General features: G+C 35.9%; 1 protein-coding gene across 1 annotated transcript in view; it reads left to right on the top strand.

The window, feature by feature from the left end:
• Positions 1 to 27,308, top strand: part of SUPT3H (SPT3 homolog, SAGA and STAGA complex component) — a 408,078-nt gene that overhangs the window by 178,371 nt on the left and 202,399 nt on the right. The window contains exon 2 of the mRNA XM_023762291.1: positions 5,478 to 5,562. Coding sequence (XP_023618059.1) covers positions 5,478 to 5,562 — 85 coding nt within the window. The remainder of the gene's footprint in view (positions 1 to 5,477; positions 5,563 to 27,308) is intronic.

Genomic DNA, 27,308 nt, shown 5'->3' with positions numbered 1-27,308 from the left:
CTTGGTATATGTATACATTGTGAAAGGATCTCCTTTATTATAGGGTCCCTTTCATTTAAACGTAATTAGTCCTTCACTCTGATCTAAAACAGGGCTTGAAAATTTAAAAACGACTATTTTAAACCCAAAAGTGGACCCTATTAAATACACTGAAAAAGAATAATATAAAATCCTGTGAAAAAATCCAGAAGTGCAAACATTTAAAAAAAATTCTTTAAGAGAAATGGAATACTTTCACATATAGAAACAAAAATAGGTTTGTGTCCTTATTACCCTTCCTGCATTTATTTTTATTCATTTTTTTCAATGTTATGCATATAAAAACATTCATTTCTTCTTAATTTCATAATTGCTATCCAATTACTCAATTTAGTACAGTTTAATTTCTCACAAGAAATTTCTTGTAAAAGTGATTTTTGTAAAATACAACTTTAAAATAATTCTTGAAGACAGAAATTTTTAGGATTTAAAGATTATCTGAAAAGGCACGCTTTTTGTTTAAATTGAAGTAAAATTGACGTATTATTAGTTTCAAGTGTACAAAATGATGATTCAGTATTTGTGTATACTGAAAAATGATTACCACATCAAGTCTAGTTATCTGTCACCATACATAGTTACAAAAAATATTTTTTTTGTGATGAAGACTTTTAAGATCTATTCTCTTAGCAAAATTCAAATAAGCAATACAGTATTATTCTACATAATAAAAACCTAATATGCAAATCAACCGAATGGTGGAACAACCAGCAGAACAACCGGTGACTATGACGCACACTGACCAGGGAGCAGATGCTCAATGCAGGAGCTGCCCCCAGCCCGCAGGCCCCAGGCCAGGCAAGGCAGGTGCCAGCGGGCCCCCCCCCCAATCTCCCTGCTGGTCGCCCCGCAGAGGGGGGCCCCCTGATTGCCACACCAGTTGCCCTGCAGATTGACCCTGATCACCAGCCAGGCCTAGGGACCCTACCCATGCAAGAATTTCTTGCACCAGGCCTCTAGTTAATAATAATCATCATGTTGTACATTACATCCCAGGGCTTATTTATTTTATAGCTGGAAGTTTGTACCTGTGGAGTCCCTAGACACATTTTGCACACACACACCCCCAACAACCAATCTGTTCTCTGTATCTGTCAACTATGTTTTTTTTGTTTGTATTTCAGATTCCAAATATAAGTGAGATCATATAGTATTTGTCTTTCTCTTTCTGGTTTCACTTAGAGTAATACCTTCAAGGTCTAAACATTTTTAAAAAAAAATATATTTTATTGATTTCTTACAGAGAGGAAGGGAGAGGGATAGAGAGTTAGAAACATCGATGAGAGAGAAATATCAACCTCCTGCACACTCCCTACTGGGTATGTGTCTGCAACCAAGGTACATGCCCTTGACCGGAATCGAACCTGGGACCCTTGAGTCCGCAGGCCGATGCTCTATCCATTGAGCCAAACCGGTTAGGGCTCAAGGTCTAAACATTTTGTTGCAAATGGCAAAATTTCATTCTTTTTTATGGCTGAATAGTATTTTATGTGTGTGTGTATGTATGGACTAATTTCTATTTAAGTTTCATTTTTAGGCTATGTAGTAACATCATTATTTATTTATTATTATTTTTTAAATTAAATTTTTATTGTTCAGATTATTACAGTTGTTCCTCTTTTTCCCCCCATAGCTCCCCTCCACCCAGATCCCACCCCACCCTCTGCTCTTACCCCCCCGTCCTCATCCATAGGTGTACGATTTTTGTCCATTCTCTTCCTGCACCCCTGACACCCCTTTCCCCCAGAGAATTGTCAGTCCACTCCCTTTCTATGCCCCTGATTCTATTATATTCACCAGTTTATTCTGTTCATCAGATTTTTTATTCACTTGATTTTTAGATTCACTTGTTGATAGATATGTATTTGTTGTTCATAATTTGTATCTTTACCTTTTTCTTCTTCCTCTTCTTAAAGGATACCTTTCAGCATTTCATATAATACTGGTTTCGTGGTGATGAACTCCTTTAGCTTTTTCTTATCTGTGAAGCTCTTTATCTGACCTTCAATTCTGAATGATAGCTTTGCTGGGTTGTAGGTTCTTGCTATTCATCACTTTGAATATTTCTTGCCACTCCCTTCTGGCCTGCATAGTTTCTGTTGAGAAATCAGCTGACAGTCGTATGGGTACTCCCTTGTAGGTAACTGACTGTTTTTCTCTTGCTGCTTTTAAGATTTTCTCTTTGTCTTTTGCTCTTGGCATTTTAATTATGATGTGTCTTGGTGTGGTCCTCTTTGGATTCCTTTTGTTTGGGGTTCTCTGCGCTTCCTGGACTTGTAAGTATATTTCTTTCATCAGGTAGGGGAAGTTTTCTGTCATTATTTCTTCAAATAGGTTTTCAATATCTTGCTCTCTCTCTTCTTCTGGCACCCCCATAATTCGAATGTTGGTTTGCTTGAAGTTGTCCCAGAGGCTCCTTACACTATCTTCATATTTTTGGATTCTTTTTTCTTTTTGCTTTTCCGGTTGGGTGTTTTTTACTTCTTTGTATTTCAAATCTTTGACTTGATTCTTGCGATCCTCTAGTCTGCTGTTGGATCTCTGTATAATATTCTTTATTTCAGTCAGTATATGCTTAATTTCTATTTGGTCCTTTTTCATATCCTCGAGGGTCTCACTAGATTTATTGAGCGTCTCACAAATTTATCGGCGGTTTCTAGAAAATTCTTGAAAAACCTTAAAAGTGTGGTTTGAACTCTATATCCAGTAGTTTGCTTTCCTCCATTTCTGTCATTTGTGACCTGTTTCTTTGTCTCTGCATTTTGGCTGCTTCCCTGTGTTGATAGGGTGGCTTTCTGTGCTAGGTGTCCTATAGGGCCCAGTAGCTAAGCCTCCCCAATTACCTGAGGTGGACACTCTTGGTGCACCCCTTTGTGGGCTGTGTGCACAGTCTTGTTGTAGTTAAGCCTTGATTGTAGTTGGTATCACTGGGAGGAATTGACCTCCAGGCCAATTGCCTGTGAGAATCAGCTGTGTTAATGGTGGGAGAACTTCTGTGCTGGAGACACCCTTATGGGGCAAGACTTGCTTCAGTGGGGCTTTGCTGCTCACTGAGTCTGCCCCCTGAGTGTGTCCCTTATGGATCTGAGGAGTTGTAATCTGGATGGTCCCACTCTGACCACTGGGTACACTGGCACTTGGATCTCTAAGGAGGTGCTAATTTAGCCTCTGCCTGAGGCTACCGAGCAGATCTGGAGAGATCTGCAGATTCCTCTTCTTTGTTTGGGATTTGGAGATGCCCAGATGAGGCCCAGCTGTGAAGAATGCAAGCTTCTATAGGGCCTTGGGCCTTCTTTTGGAAGTTCTGGGTTTCTCTGACCCAGCTGCAGTTTGTTAGGTAATTTTAGATTGCAAAGGGCCAGATTATTCATATGCAAAAGCCTCTGGGCACAGCTTGGGTGGGGCGGGGTCTCAGGGAATCAACAGGGCAGAGCAAACAGCTATGGCTGATCCTCAGTCCTGCCCTAAGAGGTCCCGGGTCTCAGTGTCCCGCAGTAATCTCTGCAAGCACCTCTGAGAGAAAGCCGCCCTCGAGTTCCACCCGCTGTCAGACAGTCCAGTTTCTCTCCGTATGAGTCTGGGTCCCCAGAGACTCACCTGGAACTGGAGTTCAGAGTGGGAGCGTGTGTCTCTCTCCCGATTGAAAAAGACAACCACGTCCTCAGTTGCCAGCCCTTTCCACGCGCGCCTCCATACCTCTGCACTTTACTTCCACACCTCCTCTGAGTCTCAGTGTGCTTTTCTCTTTCCTTCTAGTTGTAGAATTCCCACTCAGCCACCTTCCTGTGGTTCTGGATGATGTCCGTTTTGTCTTTTAGTTGTATTTTTGAAGTGGTTGTGCGAGGCAGCAATTTCAGGTGTTTACCTATGCCGCCATCTTGGTTTCTCCTCATTATTTATTTTTATTGCTCAAGTTGTAACAATTCACTTTACTAAAACAATCCAGTTGACTAAAAATAAAACAACAACTTTAATTTAAATCTCTAGTGAAAAGAACATTTTAAAAACATATGTTAAAAACAATCCAATTAACGTGTTTTTAAAATGTTTTTTTTACTAGAGTTATTAATTGAATTTGTTGTTTTATCTTTTAGTCAATCATTTCAAGTTGATAATTTTTTACTTTTTCTATAGTGAGATTTGAAGTAAATTAAAAAAAAAATGGGAGGGAAACTTTGTTCATGGAGTCCAAAGAATTCAATACTGAATATATCAGTGAACAAAACAGAAGGTTCTCTGAATAGTATCTGATATATAAAAGGATTTTGTTTTGATGTAGTCCAATGTATTTTTTTATTTTGTTGTCTGTGCTTTTGGTGCCATACTTATGAAACCATTGCCAAATCGAAGGTCATGAAAAATTTCCCCTCTATTCTGTTTTTCAGTTTTAGCTCTTTAATTTAGGTCTTTGATCTATTTTGAGTTCTTTTCCCCACACCAATTATCGAAAAGACTGTCCTTTCCAAATTAGGTGTTCTTTCCATTCTTATGGAAAATCAATTGAACATATATGTAAGGATTTATTTTTCATCATTTTATATTAAGAGAGTACCACATTTTTTCTCTTTATTGATAGCCTTGGGTGATATAGGCAAAGTGCCTTCTGTGGAATAGGTATTTTCCTAGTTCACACACGAAGTTATCACCATCTGGGTGTTAGTTTTCTCAACTTTTCTCGATATTAGGTTCTGCAAACTGACCTACCTTGCTTTTGGTCCTGGCATTCTCTCCTATACCTTGAGTACCATGCTAGTTGAAGTCCAGGCTGTAGGATGCTAGGAATAAATTTTTGCTGCAGGGTCTCTTATCCTGTGGAACTGTATTTTATCATTATGTCTGACTTCTGTTTTGTTTTCCCTACTGCTGAAATATGTTTTTAATATAGTATTGTGCATTTTTAAATGTTCTCTACCAGGAAGTGACTCTCTGTACATCTGGTCCACCATTTGAAAGTTGAGAATAGAACTTTTAAGAAGAGTTTTATAATCCATTCTTGATAATCTGCTTGTATATACTTTAAAATGATGATTTATAGCCTTTACATAAATTTTTCTTAGCAGCTTTTATTTTAATTATATTATATGCTATTATAATTTTCTGTATGGCTACTATAGAACTGTATTGGCAATTTTGATGTGGTAATATGATTTTCTGATTATCAGTGTTAAATGGTTGTTATTATTTTACATTTTGAAAAAGTAAATGCCCCTAAAAATTACTACACAAATCAAGAAATAGCATAGATAACACTGCTTTTCACCTGTGTAAGAGAAATGCAACAACTCATTATCCATAGGAAACTGTACCTGTACTGTGTTATTTGAGAGAACAATTTGTACTTTATTAAACAAATGATTGTAGTAAATATCTTTCACCTTTTCCATTCTTAGCTTTGCAATTCTTGATATTGGTGTGATTAATTTTTTATTTTTTTGCAGGTTTTCTTTAGGTGATTCTAGGAAGCCTCTTCATGAAACAGCAGTTTTGGTAGAAGATGTGGTACACACTCAGTTAATTAATCTGGTAAGAACATATATAATCTCATTTGGTATCACTCCTCTGCATTCTGCTTATGTGGGGATTGCATTGGGAATTTTTTTGTCAGTCTTATTGAGTTACAAATTACATACAGCAAAATTTCACCAGTTTTGATGACTTATTGTCATATGTCTACCAACACAATCATGATATATAGACATTTTCATCATCCATAAAAGTTCCCATGGGTCACCTTCATAAATCAGTTTTTTCACTTACCCTCTGACCCCTGGTAATAGCTTTTATCTTTATTCTGTCACTATACAAGCATAGTTTTTCCACAACTCTTTTTAAAACTTTTTTATTTTGAATATTAGACATCAAAATATTGCACAAATAGTACAGAAAATTCCTAAATAGTCTCCAGCTCCATCTGTTAACATCTGACATAACTGTAGTACAATTATCAAAACCAGGAAGCAATATGGGTATAATACTGTTAATACAATTATCAACCTTATTTGAATTTCATCTTTTTTTCCCATTAATGTCCCTATTCTCTTCCAGGAACCAATTCAGGATAAAAAGAATATTTGCATGGTCACAAAATATTTTCCCTAAGATACTTATTAACAACAAAATGAAAAAAAAAATAGTAACTTATTAATAGAAGTTAGGGTATCATATCAACAGGTTTATGTTTGTCCATAAATTTTAGCATTCATCAGTGTATTTTAAGACAATTATTACTGTACTAGAGGCCTGGTGCATGAAATTCATGCACGGGTAGGGTCCCTAGGCCTGGCCGGCAATCAGGGCCTATCGGCGCGTTCCAGCTGCCGGCAAGGCCTTCCCTTCCCCAGCTGCTGGCTGCCGGCTGGAGCCTTCCTTCTTTCCATGTGGTGGTCACCGCACATCATAGAGAGTGAACGAACTCCCAGTTGCCCTGTCGAATTCCTGAGGAGACACTTTGCATACTAGCCTTTTATATACACTGAATGGCCAGATTATTATGACCACCTGACATTTGTAGGCAAATTAGCTATAATTTCGTGCTGAAGTTGCTAGAGGGCCAGATCATTATAAACGTCTGAATAGCACAACGATACTTAAGTATCGTTGCTGATCAAGTTCATCCTATCATGTTGATGGCATATCCCAATGGAGATGGCTTCTTTCAACAAGACAATGCGCCATGCCATGGTGCTCATATTGTGCAGGAGTGGTTTCAAGAACATGAGAGAGACTTTACCTTGCTTATGTGGCCCCCACAATCACCAGATCTCAATCCAATTGAGCATTTGTGGGACGAAATTAAAAGAGCCATCAGGCAGCTGGTTCCACAACCATCAAATCTCACAGAACTGGACAGTGCTATTCATCAGGCATGGTGTCAGATTCCTCGCATCACCTTTCAACATCTCGTGGAGTCAATGCCAAGAAGAATCGCCGCAGTATTGAAGGCAAAAGGTGGCCCAACGAAGTACTGATGGGGTGGTCATAATAATCTGGCCAGTCATAATAATCTGGCCACTCAGTGTATATAGATATTTACCTAATAATGTTTTTCTATTTCCTTCTTTCCTTTTCTATTTTTTAATTTCAATTATTCTTAAAGGAATAGCCATTCTTTACCACCACATATTTATTTAATTTTAATGTGTATATGTGTGTATGTGTGTATATATACATATACACATATATATACATATATATATATTTAAATTTCATTTTTAAGGTATTATGCAGTAATATTAGTTATTTTTATTGCTCAAGTTGTACCAATGAAAAACACTGTCATGGTCTTTCCCCATTTTTCTATCCGGTGTTTGGTCCTATGGTTGATATATATTAGATATATTAGTTCTTTGTTTGTGGTATATGTTAATAATATATCCTTGCTGTGGGTCAGTTTTCTTTCTACTTGTTTGTTATTTTAACAGATTCAAATTCATTAATTATTTATTGCCTTTGGATTTAGAATCATAGAAAGGCTTTTCCTTATACTAAGTTTAAAGAGGTAATCATCCAATTTTGCCTTCTTTCCCTTTTAATAATTAGATCTCTAATTCATCTGTAAATTATTTTTGTTATTGTGTAAACTATGGATCTAATCTTTTTGATCCATTTGAGATATTTCCTTTATCATACTCTAAATTAGTATATGCTTTAGGGTACATTTTTAATTTTGTATTCTATGACATTGGTTAAATTGTCTATGCATGTGCTAATATGATATTTTTAATTATACAGATTTTATAGTATATTTTCAAGATTGTTACAGCTAGTCTTACCTTGTAATTTTTCTTTCTCAATATGCTCCTGGCATTTCTTGTATGTTTATTTTTCCAAGTGAATGTTAGTATTAAATTTTGTAGCTCCATAAAATAGCTTGTTGGTATTTTTATTGAGATTGCATGAATTCATAAATTTAGAGAGAACTACATCTTTCGAGTGTTGGATCAATTTAAGAATAGGGACTGTCTTAACATTTTTTTTCAAGACTACTTTTGTGTCTTTCATGAGTGTTTTAACATTTTTCTTCTATAGGCTTCATGTATTTCTTGTTAGATTTATTCCTAAGTGTAATCTTCTTTGGTGCTATTGTAAATGGGCTTTCTCAATAATATATCATGACTGAAAACTTCTGAAATACATAAATCTACAGATTCAAGAAGCTGAGCCCACTCTAAACAGGGTAACCCCCCCAAAAAAATGCATGTCCAACTACTGAATACTAAAGACAATATAAAACTGAAAGTAACCAGATTTTTTACTATAAGGCAACAATGATTTGAAACATAGCCGAATTCTCATTAGAAAACATGGAGACTAAAGGGAAATGGTAGTTCTATCTTTAATATTTTGAGAAACCTCCATACTGTTTTCCAACTTACATTTCTACTAACAGCCTACAAGGTTCTCTCTTCTCCACATCCCACCAACACTTGCTATCTTATGTCTTTTTTTCAATAGCCACCTGACAGGAAGAGGTTGATATCTCATTGTGGTTTTGATTTGCATTTCTCTGATGATAAGGGATGTTCAGCATCTTTTCATATACCTGTTGGCCAGTTGCATAAATTCTTAGGAAAAATGTCTATTAGACCCTTTTCTCATTTTTTTAAACTTTAACAATGCTTTCATGTATGTTTTATTTGGTTATTATTAAATCTCAGTGAGGATATTATTATTCCTAATTTGGATTGCCAAGTGAAGAAATATGATTTGCCCAAAGTTACAGACTTATTAAGTGGTGGTGTTGGAACCAGAATTGGGGCTTCCTGACACCCACCCTTTGCAATTGTTAAAGTTATTTCTTTTTTATTTTCTTTTGCTGTAGAGTTGTATGAGGTCCCTATATATTTTAGATATCAACCCCTTATCAGATATATGGTTTACTAATATTTTATCCCATTTCATAGGTTGCCTTTTCATTTTATTTTACTTTTGCTTGCAGTAGCTTTTTGTTTTGATAAAGTTTTAGTTGTTTATTTTTGCTTTTGTTACTTGTGTTTTTAGTGTCATGTCCAGAAAAAAAATCATGGGCAAGACCAATGTCAACGAGTTTTTCCCCTGTTTTCTTCTGGGAAATTTGCTGTTTAAGGTCTTACATTTAAGTCTTTAAGACATTTTGAGCTAATTTTTATGTGTGATGTAAGATAGGGTGTCCCCCCAAAAATGCCTATATACTTTAACAGTTGATAGCTCAATTGATGTTTCTTTCTTTTCAGATTTAACCCATTCGAATTAATTATTCAAAGTGTATATACATATTTTGGGACACCTTGTACATATAGGCATCCCCTGCTTTTTGAAAGTTTGCGTTCTACCACTTCACTTTTACTAAAGACCTACCTCAGTACCTGTTTTCACTAACCTGATGAATCTGAAGATGATCTGAGAGATTTGACTTTTAAAAAAATATATTTATGATTTTGCAGAGAGAAGGAAGAGGGATAGAGAGTTAGAAACATTGATGAGAGAGAAACATCAATCAGCTGCCTCCTGCACACTCCCCACTGGGTATGTGCCTGCAACCAGGGTACATGCCCTTGTCCGGAATCGAACCTGAGACCCTTGAGTCCGCAGGCCGACGCTCTATCCATTGAGCCAAACCGGTTAGGGCGAGGATTTTGACTTTTACAAAAAATGACAAAAAGGGAAAATAGTGTTAAGGTTTTGTGTTGTATTGAGCCATTATAGTGGCAGCAGTACCCACAGCAATGAGAGTGTCTATACCAGGCTCCTTCCTAGGAACTGTACTCAGTTTTGCAGCAACAATAAATGAATTGCTCTTATAATGCTCTCAATAATAATATCCTTTCACATTCCAAGCTGTCATGATTTCTGATGACTATATAGCTGCTTTTATTTGCTATTCATTCAAAGTTCCTTGTCAGAGAGTCTCATTTTATGCATAGAATATAATTACCATTTCATTTCAAAATTATATCAGATTTTCACTATATTAGTTTCCCAGGTAATGAATAAGTTCTTCAATCTGTTGTAGTGTTTTCATATCAGAACCAGTTTTTCAGGGTCATGGTAATAATGTTTAATTGTGAAAATTAGTAACAAATTTATATGTGTGAAAATTGATTGCTTAAATCTCCCATCTTGGTCAGCATGCACTGAGTTGTCTATCCCTCCCCCATCCCCCTTCTACTTCTAATACTTTTTAACTTGGCTGTTAACCTGGTAGAAGGAGCTCATGCAAGGCACTGCTTAATCCTAATCACCAGTTCTGTGAGGCGTCACTTATGCCACCTCAGTCATGGTTTATGAGTATGTTTTAAAATAGTCATAAAATTTCTTGTGCAGAACTTCAATTATAAGGGTTATCAAAATAGGACAAACTAATATAATTTGTGATTGCATAAAATAAAGGAAGTAGCCGTACCAGGGGGACCTCATGAATCACAGAATGGAAGCAGACTTCTAGCTAACTAAACATTCTGACTTTGTACTGAGTCACAGCATGTATATGTAACTCAGCAAACCGGAACACAGTCTGTGTATATGTGAATGGGATACAGTTCACAAATACCATCTGGGGAAAAAAAAATTCTTGGTCTGTTTTGTCTGGTCCTACTGCAGTGATGGTGAACCTATGACATGCGTGTCAGAGGTGACATGCGAACTCATTTTTTTGGTTGATTTTTCTTTGTTAAATGGCATTTAAATATATAAAATAAATATCAAAAAATATAAATCTTTGTTTTACTATGGTTGCAAACATCAAAAAATTTCTATATGTGACACGGCACCAGAGTTAAGTTAGGGTTTTTCAAAAGGCTGTCATGCCGAGCTCAAAAGGTTCGCCATCACTGTCCTGTGTAGTAAGTAAAGTACTATATATATATATATATATATATATATATATATATAGCATAAACAGACTGAAAACACACCCACTTTGTGGAAAACACACATGTGCCCATGTCCACATACAGGGTGGTTCAAATTATAAAACATTGTGTTACTAAACACTGGTGACTTTTATTTGTTTGTACTTATAACTTTCTTTTCTTTTCTTGTGAATGTATTGTGATAATTTTCTAACTGATTTGGAATAGCACGTATTTCTGATTGGCCTTAAAATTTTTTCTATTTAATTAATCTTGTTTTCTCTCATATGTTACCACCTCATGCCTCAAGAAATACTATTGCATCTCCTCTTTTAGAAAAAGAAATAAGTTCATAATGTTGTTAACAGATAAGTAGTTTTTAATCTGTGACACAGTATGGGCATATTTGAAGTAGAAAACCTCGTTAACCACATTTTCTCTGAATTCCCCTGGGTAATTTGCTACAGCATAACCTAGAGGATCAACCAGGAAGGGATTTCTAATCCCCCCTCCCCCCCATGCTCCACTGCCACGCCGCCCCCTCCCTTAGCATGTCTTTTTTATCCTACTGCAGAATATCTCACTAATAGTCAATTATTCAACTCTTCAAGGTAAGAAAATCTCAGAGCACAAGTTGTTCACAGTACTGATAAGTTATATGTAGTGTCTCAGGTTACTTGGTTTTTCTTAGCAAGGGTATAAAAACAAAACAAAACAGTATCTTCCCATTTTTCTTCATGTGTCAAAGATTTTTCTTTAGGCTTCTTTATTTTTCCTTCCCTTTGCTGGTCTGCTACGCTCCCTTCACCTCAATAAACTGTACTAGCTGCTGGGATCCTATATCATGCTTGGACTTCTGACCTGTGTTGAATGTTTCAGTTCTGGCTGAAACATCTTATAAATACCTAATGTATAGTTTCCAAGAATTTTGGATTTACCAAAGAGATGCAAACCTTTTATAAAATTCCCACTCAAGATTGAGTTGCATTACTTAAAATAGGTAGAGATTTGCACCAATTGGAAATCATGTGGCTGAATTGATATTATGCTGAGAATAATATCTTTTTTGCTAATATCCATTTGCAGTGAAGTTCAAAAATTATCATGATTTTTGATGGCTTTATGGCTATTCTTATTTCTCCATTTAACTCAAAGTTAAATATTAGAAAAATCTCTTTTTTATACACAGAGTATAATTATTTACCATTTAATTTAAAATCATTGGATTTTTGCTATATGAGTCTAGCAGGAACTATAGATGCTCCTCAACTTATGATGGGGTTGCATCATGATACACCCATTGTAAACTGAAAATATCCTGAGTCGAAAATGCATTTAGTGCACCTAACCTATCAAACATCATAGCTTTGCCTAGCCCACCTTAAATGTGCTCAGAATAATTACATTTAGCCTGTATTGGGCAAAATCATTTAACACAAAGTCCATTTTATAATGAAGTGTTGAATATTTCACGTAATTTATGTTATTATGACTTGCTGCCCCTTGGTGGACAATTACCTTGAGTTTCATCTCAAGAGTAATTGCCTTCCTGTTCTTCCTCTCACTAGAAGCAGAAGACACAGATGGGTGTTTTGTAGACATGATGGGATTCAAAAACTCAAAACAGAATACCAAAATTTGCTAACACCAAAGCACACCTTGTAGAGTGTCGGTTGTTTACCCCATGACTGCGATCGTGGGGCTGATTGGGAGCTGCACCCCTCCGCTTCTGCCCAGCATCATATATGTATCACATCACACATTGCTAGCCCAGAAAAAGATCAAGATTCTAAATCTGAAGTATGGTTTCTACTAAATGCATTCACTTTTGCACCACTGTAAAGTCAAAAATTGTAAGTCACCCAGCAGGAGTGAGTCCTGTGCACTGAAAGGGTTCCATCTGAGGGTTTCAACTGAGGGTTCCATCCCCTCTTGGGGCAGGTAAGAAGGCAACCAATCAGTGTTTCTCTTCTCACATCTTAGCATGGGTATAAAACAGTATCTTCCCATCTTTCTTTCTCTCCTTCACTCTCTCCTCTTGTCCCCCTTTCTCCCTGTCTCCATTCTCCATCTCTCCTGTTTCTTCTCTCCCCCTCTGTATACATATGATTCTTTTTCTATAATCATTTTGTTTTAGATTTAATTATAAAATTTTATATGTATATTTTTATTGTACATATATAGGCCTTTTCCTGGTTTTAAAAAATAACTACTATTTCTGTATTAGCGGTTTAAGTTGCAAAATTTTAACGAGTTCACATTGCCTTATTTGTTATTCTATATAATAATGAGCTAATATGCAAATGGTCATCACGCCCTCATGCTGTCATGCTGTAATGACTCAGACACTCAACCCTGGGGAGAGAGGAATGGGGACCAGCCAGGCACAAATGAGCTCGTGAAAGAGCAATGGGGACCAGCCAAGCTGCGGCTCGGGAGAGGGACAAGCCGCCTACCCCACGGTCCCGGGCACCAATGGCTACGCCTGCAGCCCGGGAGAGGGACAAGCCGCACGCCCTGCGGTCCCCGGTGCCAGCAGCTGCACCTACGGCCTGGGAGAGGGACAAGCCGCCCACCCCATGGTCCCAGGCACCTGCGCCTGCGGCAAAGGAGAGGGACAAGCCGCCTCCCCATGGTTCTGGGCGCCTGGGGCTGCAGCTGGCCCAGGCGGAACCAGCCCAGATCCTGGGTGCCTGCAACCAGCTAGAGGGAGGGAAGCCCGGGTCCCAGGTGCCTGCAACCAGCTGGAGGAAGGAATCCTGGGTCCCGGGTGCAGGGCGAGGCAGAGGCGGTTAGGGGCAATCAGGCTGGCAGGGTAGCAGTTAGGGGTGATCAGTCAGGCAGGCAGAGGTGATTAGGGGCGATCAGACAGGCAGGCAGGCGAGCAGTTAGGAGCCAGCAGTCCCAGATTGTGAGAGGCAGTCAGACATCCCCCGAGGGGTCCTGGATTGGAGAGGGTGCAGGCTGGGCTGAGGGACCTCCCCCCCCACCCCCAACCCCTGGGAAAGAATTTCATGCACCCGGCCTCTAGTGTAGATATAATTAAGAGACTTTATTTCTCAGATCCCAGTTTTTATATAGTATTCTATAATTGAAGAATACATAATTCTTTATTAAAAGATGGGTGTGAGTTTTTAGTCCCTTCAAATATTTGCATCCATCCTGATGTTATATTAGATAATTTTAATATATTGGGATAGGGACCAATTTGTTTATGCTAATCATTTCTAGTCATTTTTACATATCTTGATGAATGTGTAAATCATATTCTTAGTTTCCCCCAAATATATTAACTATCCTTATATACTTTTCTAGAGTAAGTTGTTCTGAAATGCTAATGTATATAATCTGAAATTCATAAGGTATTTCTAAATGAAGCACTGATATAAATTTGACTTCAGTTTTTTAAAGTTAATGGAAGGAGCTATAAGGTTTATTAAATAAGGGTATTGATTAAAAAAGGTTTAAGAAAAAAATCGTAAGATTATTTTGAGACTAATTTTAAAAATGATGTTTTATTATCAGTAAAAATATACTGACTTTCCACTCTAATCCAGCTAAGAATTGACAGTAAGCAATAGAAGTAAATAGATACTATAAAAATGCTGCTCATTATTCAGTATGTTTAATTTAAAAATTTATCTGTTTTTTTTCTTCACAATAGAGTAGAAGCAGCAGAATGGTGATTATTTACTAAGTGAGGCATTGATAAGAAACCACAAGTAGCCAGGAGAAAATAATTGCTTAAAAATACAAATAAACAAAATTATAGGTATCTAGGTGGTCTAGGAGAAAAATTTATAAAGTATGTTCCAGAAAGTATATACAGTAATGTCTAAAGTCTCCTAATATAGTTTTTTGGTTGCAGAGACCATCACTCGTAAATAACACAATATGATGATTCATATTCATAGTGAAGGCTTCATTAGAAAAAGTTGATATATTCAGGGTATTTTTTTAGAAACTAAAGATAGTGTATGATAAACTTAGAAAGATATCTCTCAATAATGAAGTCTGCTTTTTGTATAAATGTATACAGTATAGCAATTATTTCTTGAAACCAAAAACTTTTTCCCAAAAAATTTTATGTAAAGATTCCTTGATTTAGCAAATGCACTTAAGAAAATACAAATATTTGATTTTTAAACTTTCAATCTGCACACACTTTGACAGAATGGCATCTCTTGTAACAAACATTTTACTTAATATTACAGTAAACCTAGAGAGTTAGAAGGCAATATCTTCATTTATAGACTTGGAAACTGAAGAACAGAAAAATTAAGCAACTTGCCCCAAATCACACAGCTTATAAGCAGTGGATGTGGAATTCAAGTCGTTTCTTCTTTATGTAGCTGGAGAGTTTTTAAAATGAAATATGCTTATTTGTGTATAGGTACTAATGGGTACTTATCTGACTGAATGGACTGTACACACCTCTAAGATCCCTTCTAAACTTGAGTGTTGTGTAGTCCTCTGAAGTGAAGAGTATTGTTTTGCGAGTAAGATTTATATTTTGTGGAGAATAGTAAAAAAAAAAAGAAGAAAAGAAAAGAAAAGAAAAAGAGAAATCCCAAGAAAGGGAAGCAGAATCTTCATTTGGTATGGAAAATATAAATTCAATCTCAAGTCTCTGATAGAGATTTACCAGACTTGAAGTTTATAAAGAGAAAAAGTTATATTCTTATATATGAAAATGGTCTTTGCCAGCAAAATGTCTTAGGCATAATGGGTAATTTGATAACATTAAAATAAGCATCATTTAATAGACCTCCAGACAAGGTAATTAAATGTATCAAAAAGAATAGGTTTAAACATAATCCTATATAATAAGAGAGGAATATGCTAATTAGCCGTTACACCCTGAGCCGTAAAGACCAAGTGCGTCACAACCAGATCACGGATCAGCAGGAGGGTGGGCCAATGAGGTACAAGCGGGCGGGCGCGGAGAGGTGCAGGAGGGGGCAGGGCAGCAAGCTATGAGGGAGAGAGGGGGGAGGTGGGTGGGGAAGCTCCAGGAGGGCGGGGCAGCGAGCTATGAGCAGTGGAGAGCTACCAGCAGCAGTCAGCGGGTGGCCAGCTGAGGCAAGCGGCAGCAAGCTACTTGCGCACGGATTTGTGCACAGAGCTACTAGTTGAAAAATATATTCAAAATATTGAACTTGTTTAGAAGTTCACCATATTTCTGCTTGCCCTGGTAATAGGCTTCAAAAAGAAAAGTTCTGGTAATGCTTTTTTCCTTGAAAATTTCCTCCTGAAGACTGTTGTGTCCAATCACTAGACTTCAGTAAGACCTGATGATCTTATGAGAAGTAAAATAGTGTTCCTAACAAATTTCTTATGGTCCACATAAAGAAAAAGTAAAAATTTTTTTCAGTTTCTTCTCCTATTTTCTTTTACTTTCATCATAGAAGTCTCAGCTTTATTCCGTTCAATAATATTATCTGTGGTGGCTTAAAAAAAATTGTGTGTTTTTTCCTAAATATACAAGCATTTGATTTTATTGTTAAGAATAACATTGTGCCTGGCTTGGTGGCTCAGTTGGTTGGAGCATTTTCCTGTACACCAAAAGAGTTGAGGGTTCGATTCCTAGTCAGGGCACATGCCCAGGTTGCTGATTCGATCTCTAGTTCAGGGTGTGTATGGGAGGTAACTGATCTCTCTCTCTTTCTCTCCTCTCCCTCTCCCTCTCCCTCTCCCTCTCCCTCTCTCTCTCTCTCTCTCTCCCCCTCGTTCTCTCTTTCTTTCTCTGTCTCTCTCCTCCCCTCCCCTCTCTACCTCCCCCCTCCCTTCTTCTCTTTCTAAAATCAATAAACATCCTTGAGTGAGAATTTTTAAAAATTAAGAAAAAAAGAATAGGGTGTTATGGATACCTTGTGTTGGAACTCAATTTGTTGTTGTTAACCCTCGCCTGAGGATATTTTTCCCATTGATTTTTAGAGAGAGTGGGAGGGATGGAGGAGAAAGAGAGATTGAGAGACTGACAGACATCGAAATGAGAGAAACACATTGATTGGTTGCCTCCTGCACATGGCCCAAACAGGGCCTGGGATCAAACCTGCAACCCTGGTATTTGCCCTTAACCTTGGCACCTGGGGCCACACTCTAACCACTGGAAAACACGAGCCACAGTAGAACTCAGTATTTTTAAATGTTTGTGGTTTTTTGTTTTTATTTTTCATTTAAAAGCAAAACTATTAACTCTTCTTTTTTTATAAATAACTTTGGTATTTTCTATCATGTTGGATATAAAATAAAGCCACTGAATTTTCATATAAATCAGAGATCAGGCATTGATACAGTTACTATTTTTAAATGTCTCGCTTGTGGAAATAAAGAAAATACTAGAATTCAGCCTTTTCCCTCTAACATATCTAATTTATTTGTGGGTGTTTTTTAATGCTATTCAGGAAATGAAAGTTCCTTGGAAGCAAGAAAGAACTTATTTATCTGTCAGTATGTAAGACCAAATGGCTTCTCTCCAAAAGAGGGAATGATAATTAATACTTTTTAAAAATTTCCACTTAAATTTTACAGCCAATTGTTTCTTTGTTTTAACTTAGTCTTTATGCTTGGATAAGGCACTTAGTAATCACTAATAACTAAAACTATATTTGGATTTCAGAATGGATTTAAATGATGTTGTCAGGAATAGAATTCTAATTTTTAAAGTTTATTATTTTATTTTTATTGTTGAAAGTATTACAAATGTCTCCCCCCACCCCATTAACCCCCTCCACCCTGATTCCACCCTCTCCCTAGACCTTCACAGCACTATTGTCTGTCCATAGGCTAAGCATATATGCATATGAGTTCTTTGATGAATCTCTCCCCCCACCCCTTCCACTTCCCCCACTCCACCCTCTGAGATTCCTTAGTCTGTTGCATGTTTCTGTGACTCTGGATCTATTTTGTTAGTCTGTTTATTTTGTTCATTAGATTCCACATGTAAGTGAGATCATGTGATACTTGTCTTTCTCTGACTGGCTTATGTTGCTTAGCATGATACTCTCCAGGTCCATCCATGTTGTCTCAAAGGTAAGAGATCCTTCTTTTACTGCATAGTATTCCATTGTATAAATATACCACAGCTTTTTTATCCACTCATCTACTGATGGGCACTTGGGCTTTTTCCAGATCTTAGCTATTGTAATTGTGCTGCTATGAACACAGGGGTGCATACATTCTTTCTGATTGGTGTTTTGGGTTTCTTAAGATATATTTCTAGATGTGGGATCACTGGGTCAAATGGCAGTTCCATATTTAATTTTTTGAGGAAACTCCATACTGTTTTCCATAATGACTGCACCAGTCTGCATTCCCACCAGAGATATACTAGAGTTCCCTTTTCTCCACATCCTTGTTAGCACTTGTCATTTGTTGATTTGTTGATAGCCATTCTGACAAGTGTTTCCGTTTTGTTTATTTATTTTGTTTGGTTGGTTTTTTTTTAGAATATAAGTGAAAACATATGGTATTTATCTTTCCCTGTCTGACTTCTTTATTGGGGGGGGGGGGGCGGGGATGGGTGAAAAAGTTGAAAGGGATTAAGAAGTACAAATAGTCAGTTATAAAAATAGTCATGGGGATGTAAAGTACAGCACAGGGAATATAGTCAATCATATTGTAGTAACTTTGTATGATGTTAGATGGTTACTAGACTTACCAGAGTGATCACTTTATGATGTATGCAAATGTCTAATCACTATGTTTGTACACCAAAACTAATATAATCTTGTACTTCAACTGTAATTGAAAATTAAATATTAAAAAATAGAATATATAGAGGCAAAAAAAATGAAATCCCTAAAAAAATAAAGCCATATGCTATATGTATTTCTGGGGCCTCTTTCCTGCCTTTGAATGTCTCAACATATACAGTCTATCTCTATTACTTCTCATTACTAATATGATTAGAGATCTTAAAATTCTTAGATATCAGCTTAAATAATTTATTATCTGTGAATTTCCCGATTCCCTACTGACTGTCCCCTTAGGCTTTATGTCCCTAAGAAACCTGCAGACACAGAGCAGTCTAAATTGCCTTCATTAATTTGTTTCAATCCTGATTTTTAAAGTTTTTTCATAAACTTCATACTTTTTTATATTATTACTATAATTTGAATATAACTTAACTGTCAGTGAAACGAGAACACTAAAACATTTATTTTTCTCCAGCAAATCCTGAATGTTCTCCTAAATAATTTTTTTTTAGTCCCATCATTTTTGTATTTAGTTTTGTTACTTTCCCACGAATGAATGACTTTCAGAATATTGTATGAAAAAGTTTCCCAATATTCTTGCAAAACACATGGAAAGATTTAATAAGCAAATAATGGTTTAGAGTTTAAGAGATGGAACAGAGAAATGGATAAATGAGTAGGTTCAATAGATAGAAGAGAGTCAAGCCCCCTTAATGAACACTGTTCTAAAATGAGTATAAACTTATTAAGTCATTATTGGGCCTAAATTAGGTATTTCCTATGAATGCACTTTTAAAATGTGAGTCAATATTTAATGTTACCCTTTCCTTATAATTGTTATTGCTAATGATGATTATATTTTTAAGACTCTAGCTACCAGAATTTTGGGAGAGTCAATTACCCTTCCTGAGTTCATGTGTTTGGTTGTGTTTTTTTTTGTTGTTGTTGTTGTTTTTTTTGTGAACTAACCCTTTAACATACCTTGACATTTGTGTAGGAGACTTCTGTTCCGGGGGTGGGGGGTGGGCTGGGGGGGTTACTTATAATTCAGTATCCTTTACTAATCATCCAGCACTACTATTTTTAAAATGATTATTTTCCACCAGCTAAAATCATGTAACATAATACTTTCAGACTTATACCTGCATTTAACCGCATTTTTCAAAATATGTATTCTTAAAAGTAAAATTATTTTTTGTGCATTATGCAGCTGAATTTACAAAAGACTTGTAACTTCTAATAATCAGCTTAATCTGATTTTAAACTCTTGATGGTTTGGAACAGGAATTTTTGTTTGAAAGAAAGATTGGCTTGTTAACTGAATTATGTAATTATAAGTAGATGTGGTCACAGCTGCTTTTGATTTCTTTGTTATATACCTGATAGGAAACAAGTTTTGAAAAATATTTTTCCACTTCTTACACTGACACCTAGTGTTCACTATTCCTGATATCTTAAATATTGAATTTAATTATTAATAGCTATGGAACTAGATTTACATTAAACATTTGTTAGCATTGCACCTGTTAACAGATAAATAACTCCTATTTTCAATACCCGTTCCACCAAGTTTTTCTAGTTACAGAGGTGACACCATTATGAATCAATTGCTGAGACTATTGATTCAGCAGGACTCAAGGAAGCATAGAATTTGAGAAGTAGAAGGAACTTGGGGGAGTTCTCAAAACTAAAATTCTTAAAACCTCAGTGTTTAGTCATGTCCACAGTTCCTTCAAATTGCAAGTCCAAGTGGATGATTTTGTTTTCTGTGAGCCTGGCTCCTGGGTGATAGAGATAACAAATCACATTTGGTCCTGTTAGCATTGAGAGTTTGATATTACTGCTTGTATGGGAATAAAGCAAGATTAAGTCATTTCAAATTTTTGAAATGGGTGACTTTGTGATGTTATATGTTTACTATTTTCTTGTGAATTCCTAAGGGTGATTTAAGTGTTCCAATTTTTCCAGTAATCAAGTTTAAAGATCTATATTAGAGTGAGATTATCTGCAATTAAATGAAAATGTATATATAAGTTGGAAAAGAATTATTTATGCAGTAAGCCATTGTTGAACCAAAAATCCAGGAGGCTATTACACATATAAAATTCATTTATTTCAATTTTTATTTCTTTCATTAAAGTGGAAAATAATTTTTTTATTTAAATATAGTTGGTATACAATATTATATCAGTTTCAGGTGTACAGTATATTCACTCACCATTTATTTTAGATTGAACATTTAATTTAAGTATTTATAAAATCAGTGACAAAGACTAAATTTCAAGAAATTTCCAATAGAATTGCTGCAAACTTCAGAATATTTGAATATTCAAATGTATCTTTCAATGGAGTATGATTTTCACATACCTAAAATCAAGCATTATAAATGTAGGAAGATACATCATAATTTAATTATATTTAATAATAATTATGATCTAAGAACTCTGAAGGGGGGAAATATCTCATAAGCTATTGTTTTATAATTCATGTAATAACTTTTCCCAAGATGAGCAAACATTTTATCATCCTTCCTTTGATCTATTTAGTATTTATCATCTGCTATTTGATATTCACTGTTTTAGATGCAGGAGGTAAGTTTCTCATGAGGTCATCTTTCATACTGTTTTCATTAACAGAAAAAGATAATAATAAAGAAATGTTGAAAACAATTAGAAAGAATTTTTATTACCATTTCTTCATTTTTAATAATTCTAGTATATTTCTCACGTGATCCTGTTTTGGTTTGGATTTCAGTATATTTCTGAGTTAATGTCTTTAGGATTTTCAAATTCACCCACAAATCAACCAAGTTCCTAGAAAAGAAGTGCCTCTCTCTCTCTCTCTCTCTCTCTCTCTCTCATATATATATATATATATATATATATCCACATATATACATATACATACACATTCAATCTCTTTAATTCTACTCCAGCACATGTGACATAAAAGGTCTGAAAGGAACTTGTCAAATATAACAAAAATGAATAAAGTAGGTAACAGTTGTGGAGTACATAGGTTTTCCTTGGCTTAAATGGTTTGAAACTTATAATTCAGAATATCAACATATAGTTATGTTGAGTTAAAATTGGAGCAGTAGTAAATAATGTGCATAAGTACTATGAATCTATGTTTATGGATATTTAGTCAGATATTTAGTTCTGCCCCTTATAAGACAGAACAGAGTGAAATTTCAAATCACATATTTTCTCAGGTACTTAATGAAAATGCATGGATGTTATACTTTTTTAATGAATATATTTTATTGATATTTTACAGAGAGGAAGGGAGAGGGATAGAGAGTTAGAAGCATCGATGAGAGAGAAACATCGATCAGCTGCCTCTTGCACACCTCCTACTGGGGATGTGCCTGCAACCAAGGTACATGCCCTTGACCAGAATCGTATCTGGGACCTTTGAGTCCGCAAGCGACGCTCTATCCATTGAGCCAAACTGGTTAGAGCAGATGTTATACTTTTTTAATTTACAAGTTCATTGGCTCTCATTTTATTAAAATTGCTTATTTCATTTAAAAGCCCAAATAAAATTAAAGAAGGCATAACACTTACATATAACTTAGTGGAAGTTCATCTTTTGTTCCCCCTTTGTTCCAGGTGTAAAAATTGGCTGAAACTGCTGGGCCAGGCAGTTATTTTAGAATAGTTTCTGGTTTAATGTTTTATCAGTCCCAAGAGTAAAATAGGCAACTACTGAAATTTTATATTGCTACTCTTAATGTAGACCCCTGTTAAAAATAGTATACAATTATGTGGATTCTGATATAAGTAAAATCCTGTCTCCTCAATTATACTGGATGTTTAGGAGATAGAGTTAGATTATTTAGCCACACAGGGGCTCCATTATTCACTCATTCATCATTTATCAAAGTTTTGTTGGTAAATGTTCCAATCATTGTTTTAGGCATAGCAGATATAATGGTAACATATAGTCCTTACCCTCATGAAGATTATGTTTTTGTGTGCAAGCACTATCATTAAATATCAGATAATGTTACCTGATGTGAAGAAAATAATGCAGGATGAGGAGAGGGAGAAATAAAATTAGATTACTTTTGAGGAAATTATCTTTGCACAGAAAATTAAATGGTGTTAAGAAGATCTAGGGGAAGAAGGGAACAGGAAATGTAAAGGCCCTGAGACTGGAATGTACTTCAGAAACAGTGAGAAATACCAGTGTGTTGGCGTGGAGTGAGTGATGGATCCAGTGGTAGCAGATGAAGTGTAAAAGGGGAAAAAGGGTCCGATTATGTAGGCATTGTATTTCTCTCTGTGTCACTTCCACTCTGTTTGACTTTGTACAGGACAGACATTTTTAAAAAGTTTGATTTACATTGATAGATAAACCATGTTAAAGAGTTGAATTTCATTAAGTCTCATAGAAAACCACTAAAGTTTTTTAATAGGAGAGTGATTTGTGCTCTGATTTAAGTGTGTTTTTTAAAAATATATTTGACTTTCAAGTAAAAGCACATCAGTTTCAATGGTATCTCTGTCCAAGTGAAGGCTCTTTTTCACGATGCCAACAATTTCTGAGTATATGATACAGTATTTTCAACCACATGCACATGGTTGTGTAATAGATCGTCAGACCCCCCTGCATGATTTAAGGTTTTTAAAAGATCACTCCAGCTACTTTGAGGTGATTAGGCTGTAGAAGTTTCAGGGTGGAAGCAGGTAGACTAGTTAACGGGATTCTGTAGTGCATTGTGGTAGCTCACACTGGTGTGGTGATGGAGAGAAGTGGTCCAATCTGGGTTGTTTGTTGTTGTTGTTTTTTGTTTGTTTGTTTTTGAGGTTACAGGAACAGGACTTTCTGACAGAGTGGATATGAAATGTGAAGGTATGGAAGAAATCAAGGATGACCTCTATATTTTTTATCTGATCAGCTAGATGAATAATGATTTGCAGCAAATATTTAGCATTTGATACTAATTGTGTTAAAGTTGAGAAGCCTGTAAGACATCTGAGAAATCGAGTAGACAGTTTAATTTATGATTTTAATTCATGAGAGAGGTTGTCATAAGGATAAAAATGTTGAAGTCATTGGTATGCAAATGGGATTTAAAGTCATAAGACTGTAGGGATCACCTGGGAAGAGAAGGAAAAGACAGAAGCCTGGAGATATTCCAGCATTCACAGGTTGGAGAGAAAGCACTGGCAAGGAGGGGTGTGACAGGAGGATGGTATCCTGGTAGCCAAATGAAGAGGGCCTTTCAAATCCTGTTGAGAGGTTGAGTAAAATGAGATAGAGAGCTGATTAATTGCAATTAATGAGGTTTGGCAAGAGTAGTTTTATTTCAGTGGTGGGGACAAAAAATCTTTTAGAATTAATAACAGAATTGGAGATGAGAAAACAAAGGCAGAAATGATAGTCAATTTTTTAAGGAAGTTTTGTTCCAGAGGGTGGTGTCAACAGATGTCATGGTTGCTCAGGAAAACCTGGCTTGTGCCCATCATCCCAGCATGATCACCATCAGCTCTCCTTCTGTCAAAGAGGGAGGGTGCGTACCATGAGAGGGTTTCACTGACTAGTGAGTGGTATTCTGATGAATCTAGTAACACAATTGTTATGTCATAGACTTTAAATTATGGGAATATGAAGGGTTCTAAAAGGACAAAGCAACTGTACCCCAATTAAGATACTTTTGTTGTATATTTACCATGTCTGAACATGATTTACACATGTACTATTTCAAATGTGTATTTTTTTAAAAAATGTATTTCATTGATTTTTTACAGAGAGGAAGGGAGAGGAATAGAGAGTCAGAAATATCGATGAGAGAGAAACATCAATCAGCTGCCTCCTGCACACCCCCTACTGGGGATGTGTCCGCAACCAAGGTACATGCCCTTGACCGGAATCGAACCTGGGACCCTTCACTCCGCAGGCGGACGCTCTAGCCACTGAGCCAAACCAGTTAGGGCTCAAATGTGTATTTTAACTAGAACTTCCCTAGGAAAGTTGTTAATGAAGTTAACAACTATAGGCTAATGAAGATTACGCTTATTTTTTCATGTTTAGTAAACTTCCTCAGTGAAACATGGACACAGAGGAGCACATAAATCATAAGTATTTGCAGCTGGGTGAATGTTCACAAAGTGAGCTCCCCCAGGTAAACAGCACACACCCAGTAAACAGAGAATGACCAGCGCACAGGAGCCCCTCTCATGCCTCCTGGATACTAACAACCTTTCCGTGCATAACCACTTTTATGACTTGTTGTTGTAGTTTACTTTTTAATTTGGATTAATTATGGACTTACAAAATATTGCAAAAAGAGTACTTGAACCCTTAATTTGAATTAATTATAGACTCACAAAATGTTGCAAAAGGAGAATTCCCATGAACCCTTCATCCAGCTTCTCACCATGGTAACATCTTACACAACTAGAGTAAATGATCAAAACTAGGAAATTGACATTAGTACAGTATTACTAACTAGGATTTCTCCAGTGTTTACATGCACTTGTGCACACACGTAGGTATGTCTGTGACCCTTTGTCAAGAGGAGATCTGTGTGACCACCACCTCAGTCAGGGTACAGACTCATGTTACTCCTTAAATTTTCACAACTCCTCCCTATCCACCCCTCTTTCCATACCCTGGCAACCACTAATGTTCTTCATTTCTCTCATTTTTAAAATGGAATCATGTAGTATATATCCTTTTCAGGTTGCCTTGTTAAATTCAGTATCAAGGTCTTGAGATTCATCCAAGTTGTTTCGGGTATCAAAAGTATGTTGTTTTTACATCTTAGCAGTATTCCTTTTCATGGATGTACCACAGTTCGTTTATTCATTCACCTGTTGAAAGACATTGAATTGTTTCTGCTTTTGAGCTATTACAAATAAAGCTATTATGTATACGTATAAGTCTTGTGTGGACATAGTCTTCACTTCTCTAGGATAAATGCCATGGATTTGTGGTTCCTGGGTTGTATGGGAAGTGCATTTTAGATTCAAGAGTCAAAAACCCTCCTGAAAATTTTAGGACTTGTATGCATGCATATAAGCCTAACCAATGGACACAGACACCAGGGGAGTGAGGGCATGAGTCGGGGGGAGGGAGGGCCATGGGGGGCGGTGATAAGGACACATCTGTAATACCTTAATCAATAAAGGAAAAAAAAATAAAAAGCCTCATTGACAAAGGCAAAAAAAAAAAAAAGAAGAAGAAAGAAAAAAGAAACTGCCAAACTGCTTTCCAAATTGGCTATACTTTGCATTCCCATTAGCAATGCAGGAAGGATCCAGTCTTTCCATATCCTCACCAGTGTTGGATATTGCCAGTATTTTTTATTTTAGTCATTCTTATCAGTGTGTAGCAGTCCCCCTTTATGATTTTAATTTGCATTTCCCAAATAGCTGATGTTAAACTAATTTTGTTCCTTATTTGCTATAGGTGTGTCCTCTTTGATGAAGTGCTTTAAGTCTTGTGCCCATTTTTAATTGCAATGTTTGTTTTCTTACTACTGAGGTTAGAGAGCTCTTTATTTGTTCTGGATACAAGGTCTTTCTTGGATATGTAATCTGCAAATGTTTTATCCCAGTCCGTGTCTTTTATCTTTGTTCTCTGAACAGAATACTCTGACTTCTAACACTATAAATACAATCTTGCTCATGTTTGAACTTTATGTAAATGAAATCTTACAGCGTATATTTTTCTGAGTCCAGCTCCATTTACTCAACATCATGTTTGTGAGATTCATCATGTTGTTATGTGTAATAGTGATTGATTTCATTCTATACTTTTGCCACAGTTTATTTATCCTTTTCACTTTCCATATACATTTGGATTATTCCAATTTAGACCGATTATTAATAATGTTCCCATGAATATTCTTGTACAGGTATTTGATGAACATAAGGCACACATTTAGGGGTATTTTTATGGGCAGTGTTATATAGTGTCTAAAATTCCAACTTTAACAAATATTGACAAATCGTTTTCCACAGTGGCTATGTCAGTTTTTATTCCTGTCAATTGTGTATGAGACTTCCATTTACTCCACAGCCTTGCTGTCATTTGGTATACCAACTTTTTTTATTTCAGTGGTTCTGTTGGGTATGTCTATTGCAATATTTTTTGTGGTAAAATATACATAACATAAAATTTATGTTATTTTTTAAATGTATAATTCAGTGTATTAATATTATTTAGCTTTCCATTAGCATTATTTAATACAGTAGGATTTGCTTTTCTAATACTCTTTTAACATAAGGTAGGCTAGTTTAATACAAAATGATTAAGTTATTTTATAATTTAGATGTTATCATAAAACAAAACAAAACCTGATTTTAAGTCATTCATTTCATTCACGTATTTTAAGGTCTACTGACTGCCTTAATATTGAACATTAGGGATACAATAATAGCTAAAACCTTCTTAGAATTCACATCCCATAATAATCTAATTTGTATTATAATCATTATAATAGTGTATATAATATATGTAATAACAGACATTTATGCTCAAAAGTAGGTCTTATAATTATTTACTTTTGTGTATTGGACTATGTATATTTATTAGGCAAATTATTCTTTCTGAACTTTGATTTTCAATGTTTAATTAAAAATGTGATAGCTATAGAGAGACCAGGTAGTTTGTTTCACTTAATTGTAAAAGCCATTAATATATTATTAATTCTTTAGTGTATTACTGCTGATAATTTCTGTGGATATTTGATCAAGGATTTTATTTAAATTAATTTGACTTAAAA

This window comes from Myotis lucifugus, unplaced genomic scaffold (assembly GCF_000147115.1).
Source record: "Myotis lucifugus unplaced genomic scaffold, Myoluc2.0 scaffold_241, whole genome shotgun sequence".
Classification (NCBI taxonomy): domain Eukaryota; kingdom Metazoa; phylum Chordata; class Mammalia; order Chiroptera; family Vespertilionidae; genus Myotis; species Myotis lucifugus.
The sequence above is the reverse complement of the archived record's forward strand: the minus strand, read 5'-3'. Positions and strand labels throughout refer to the sequence as shown.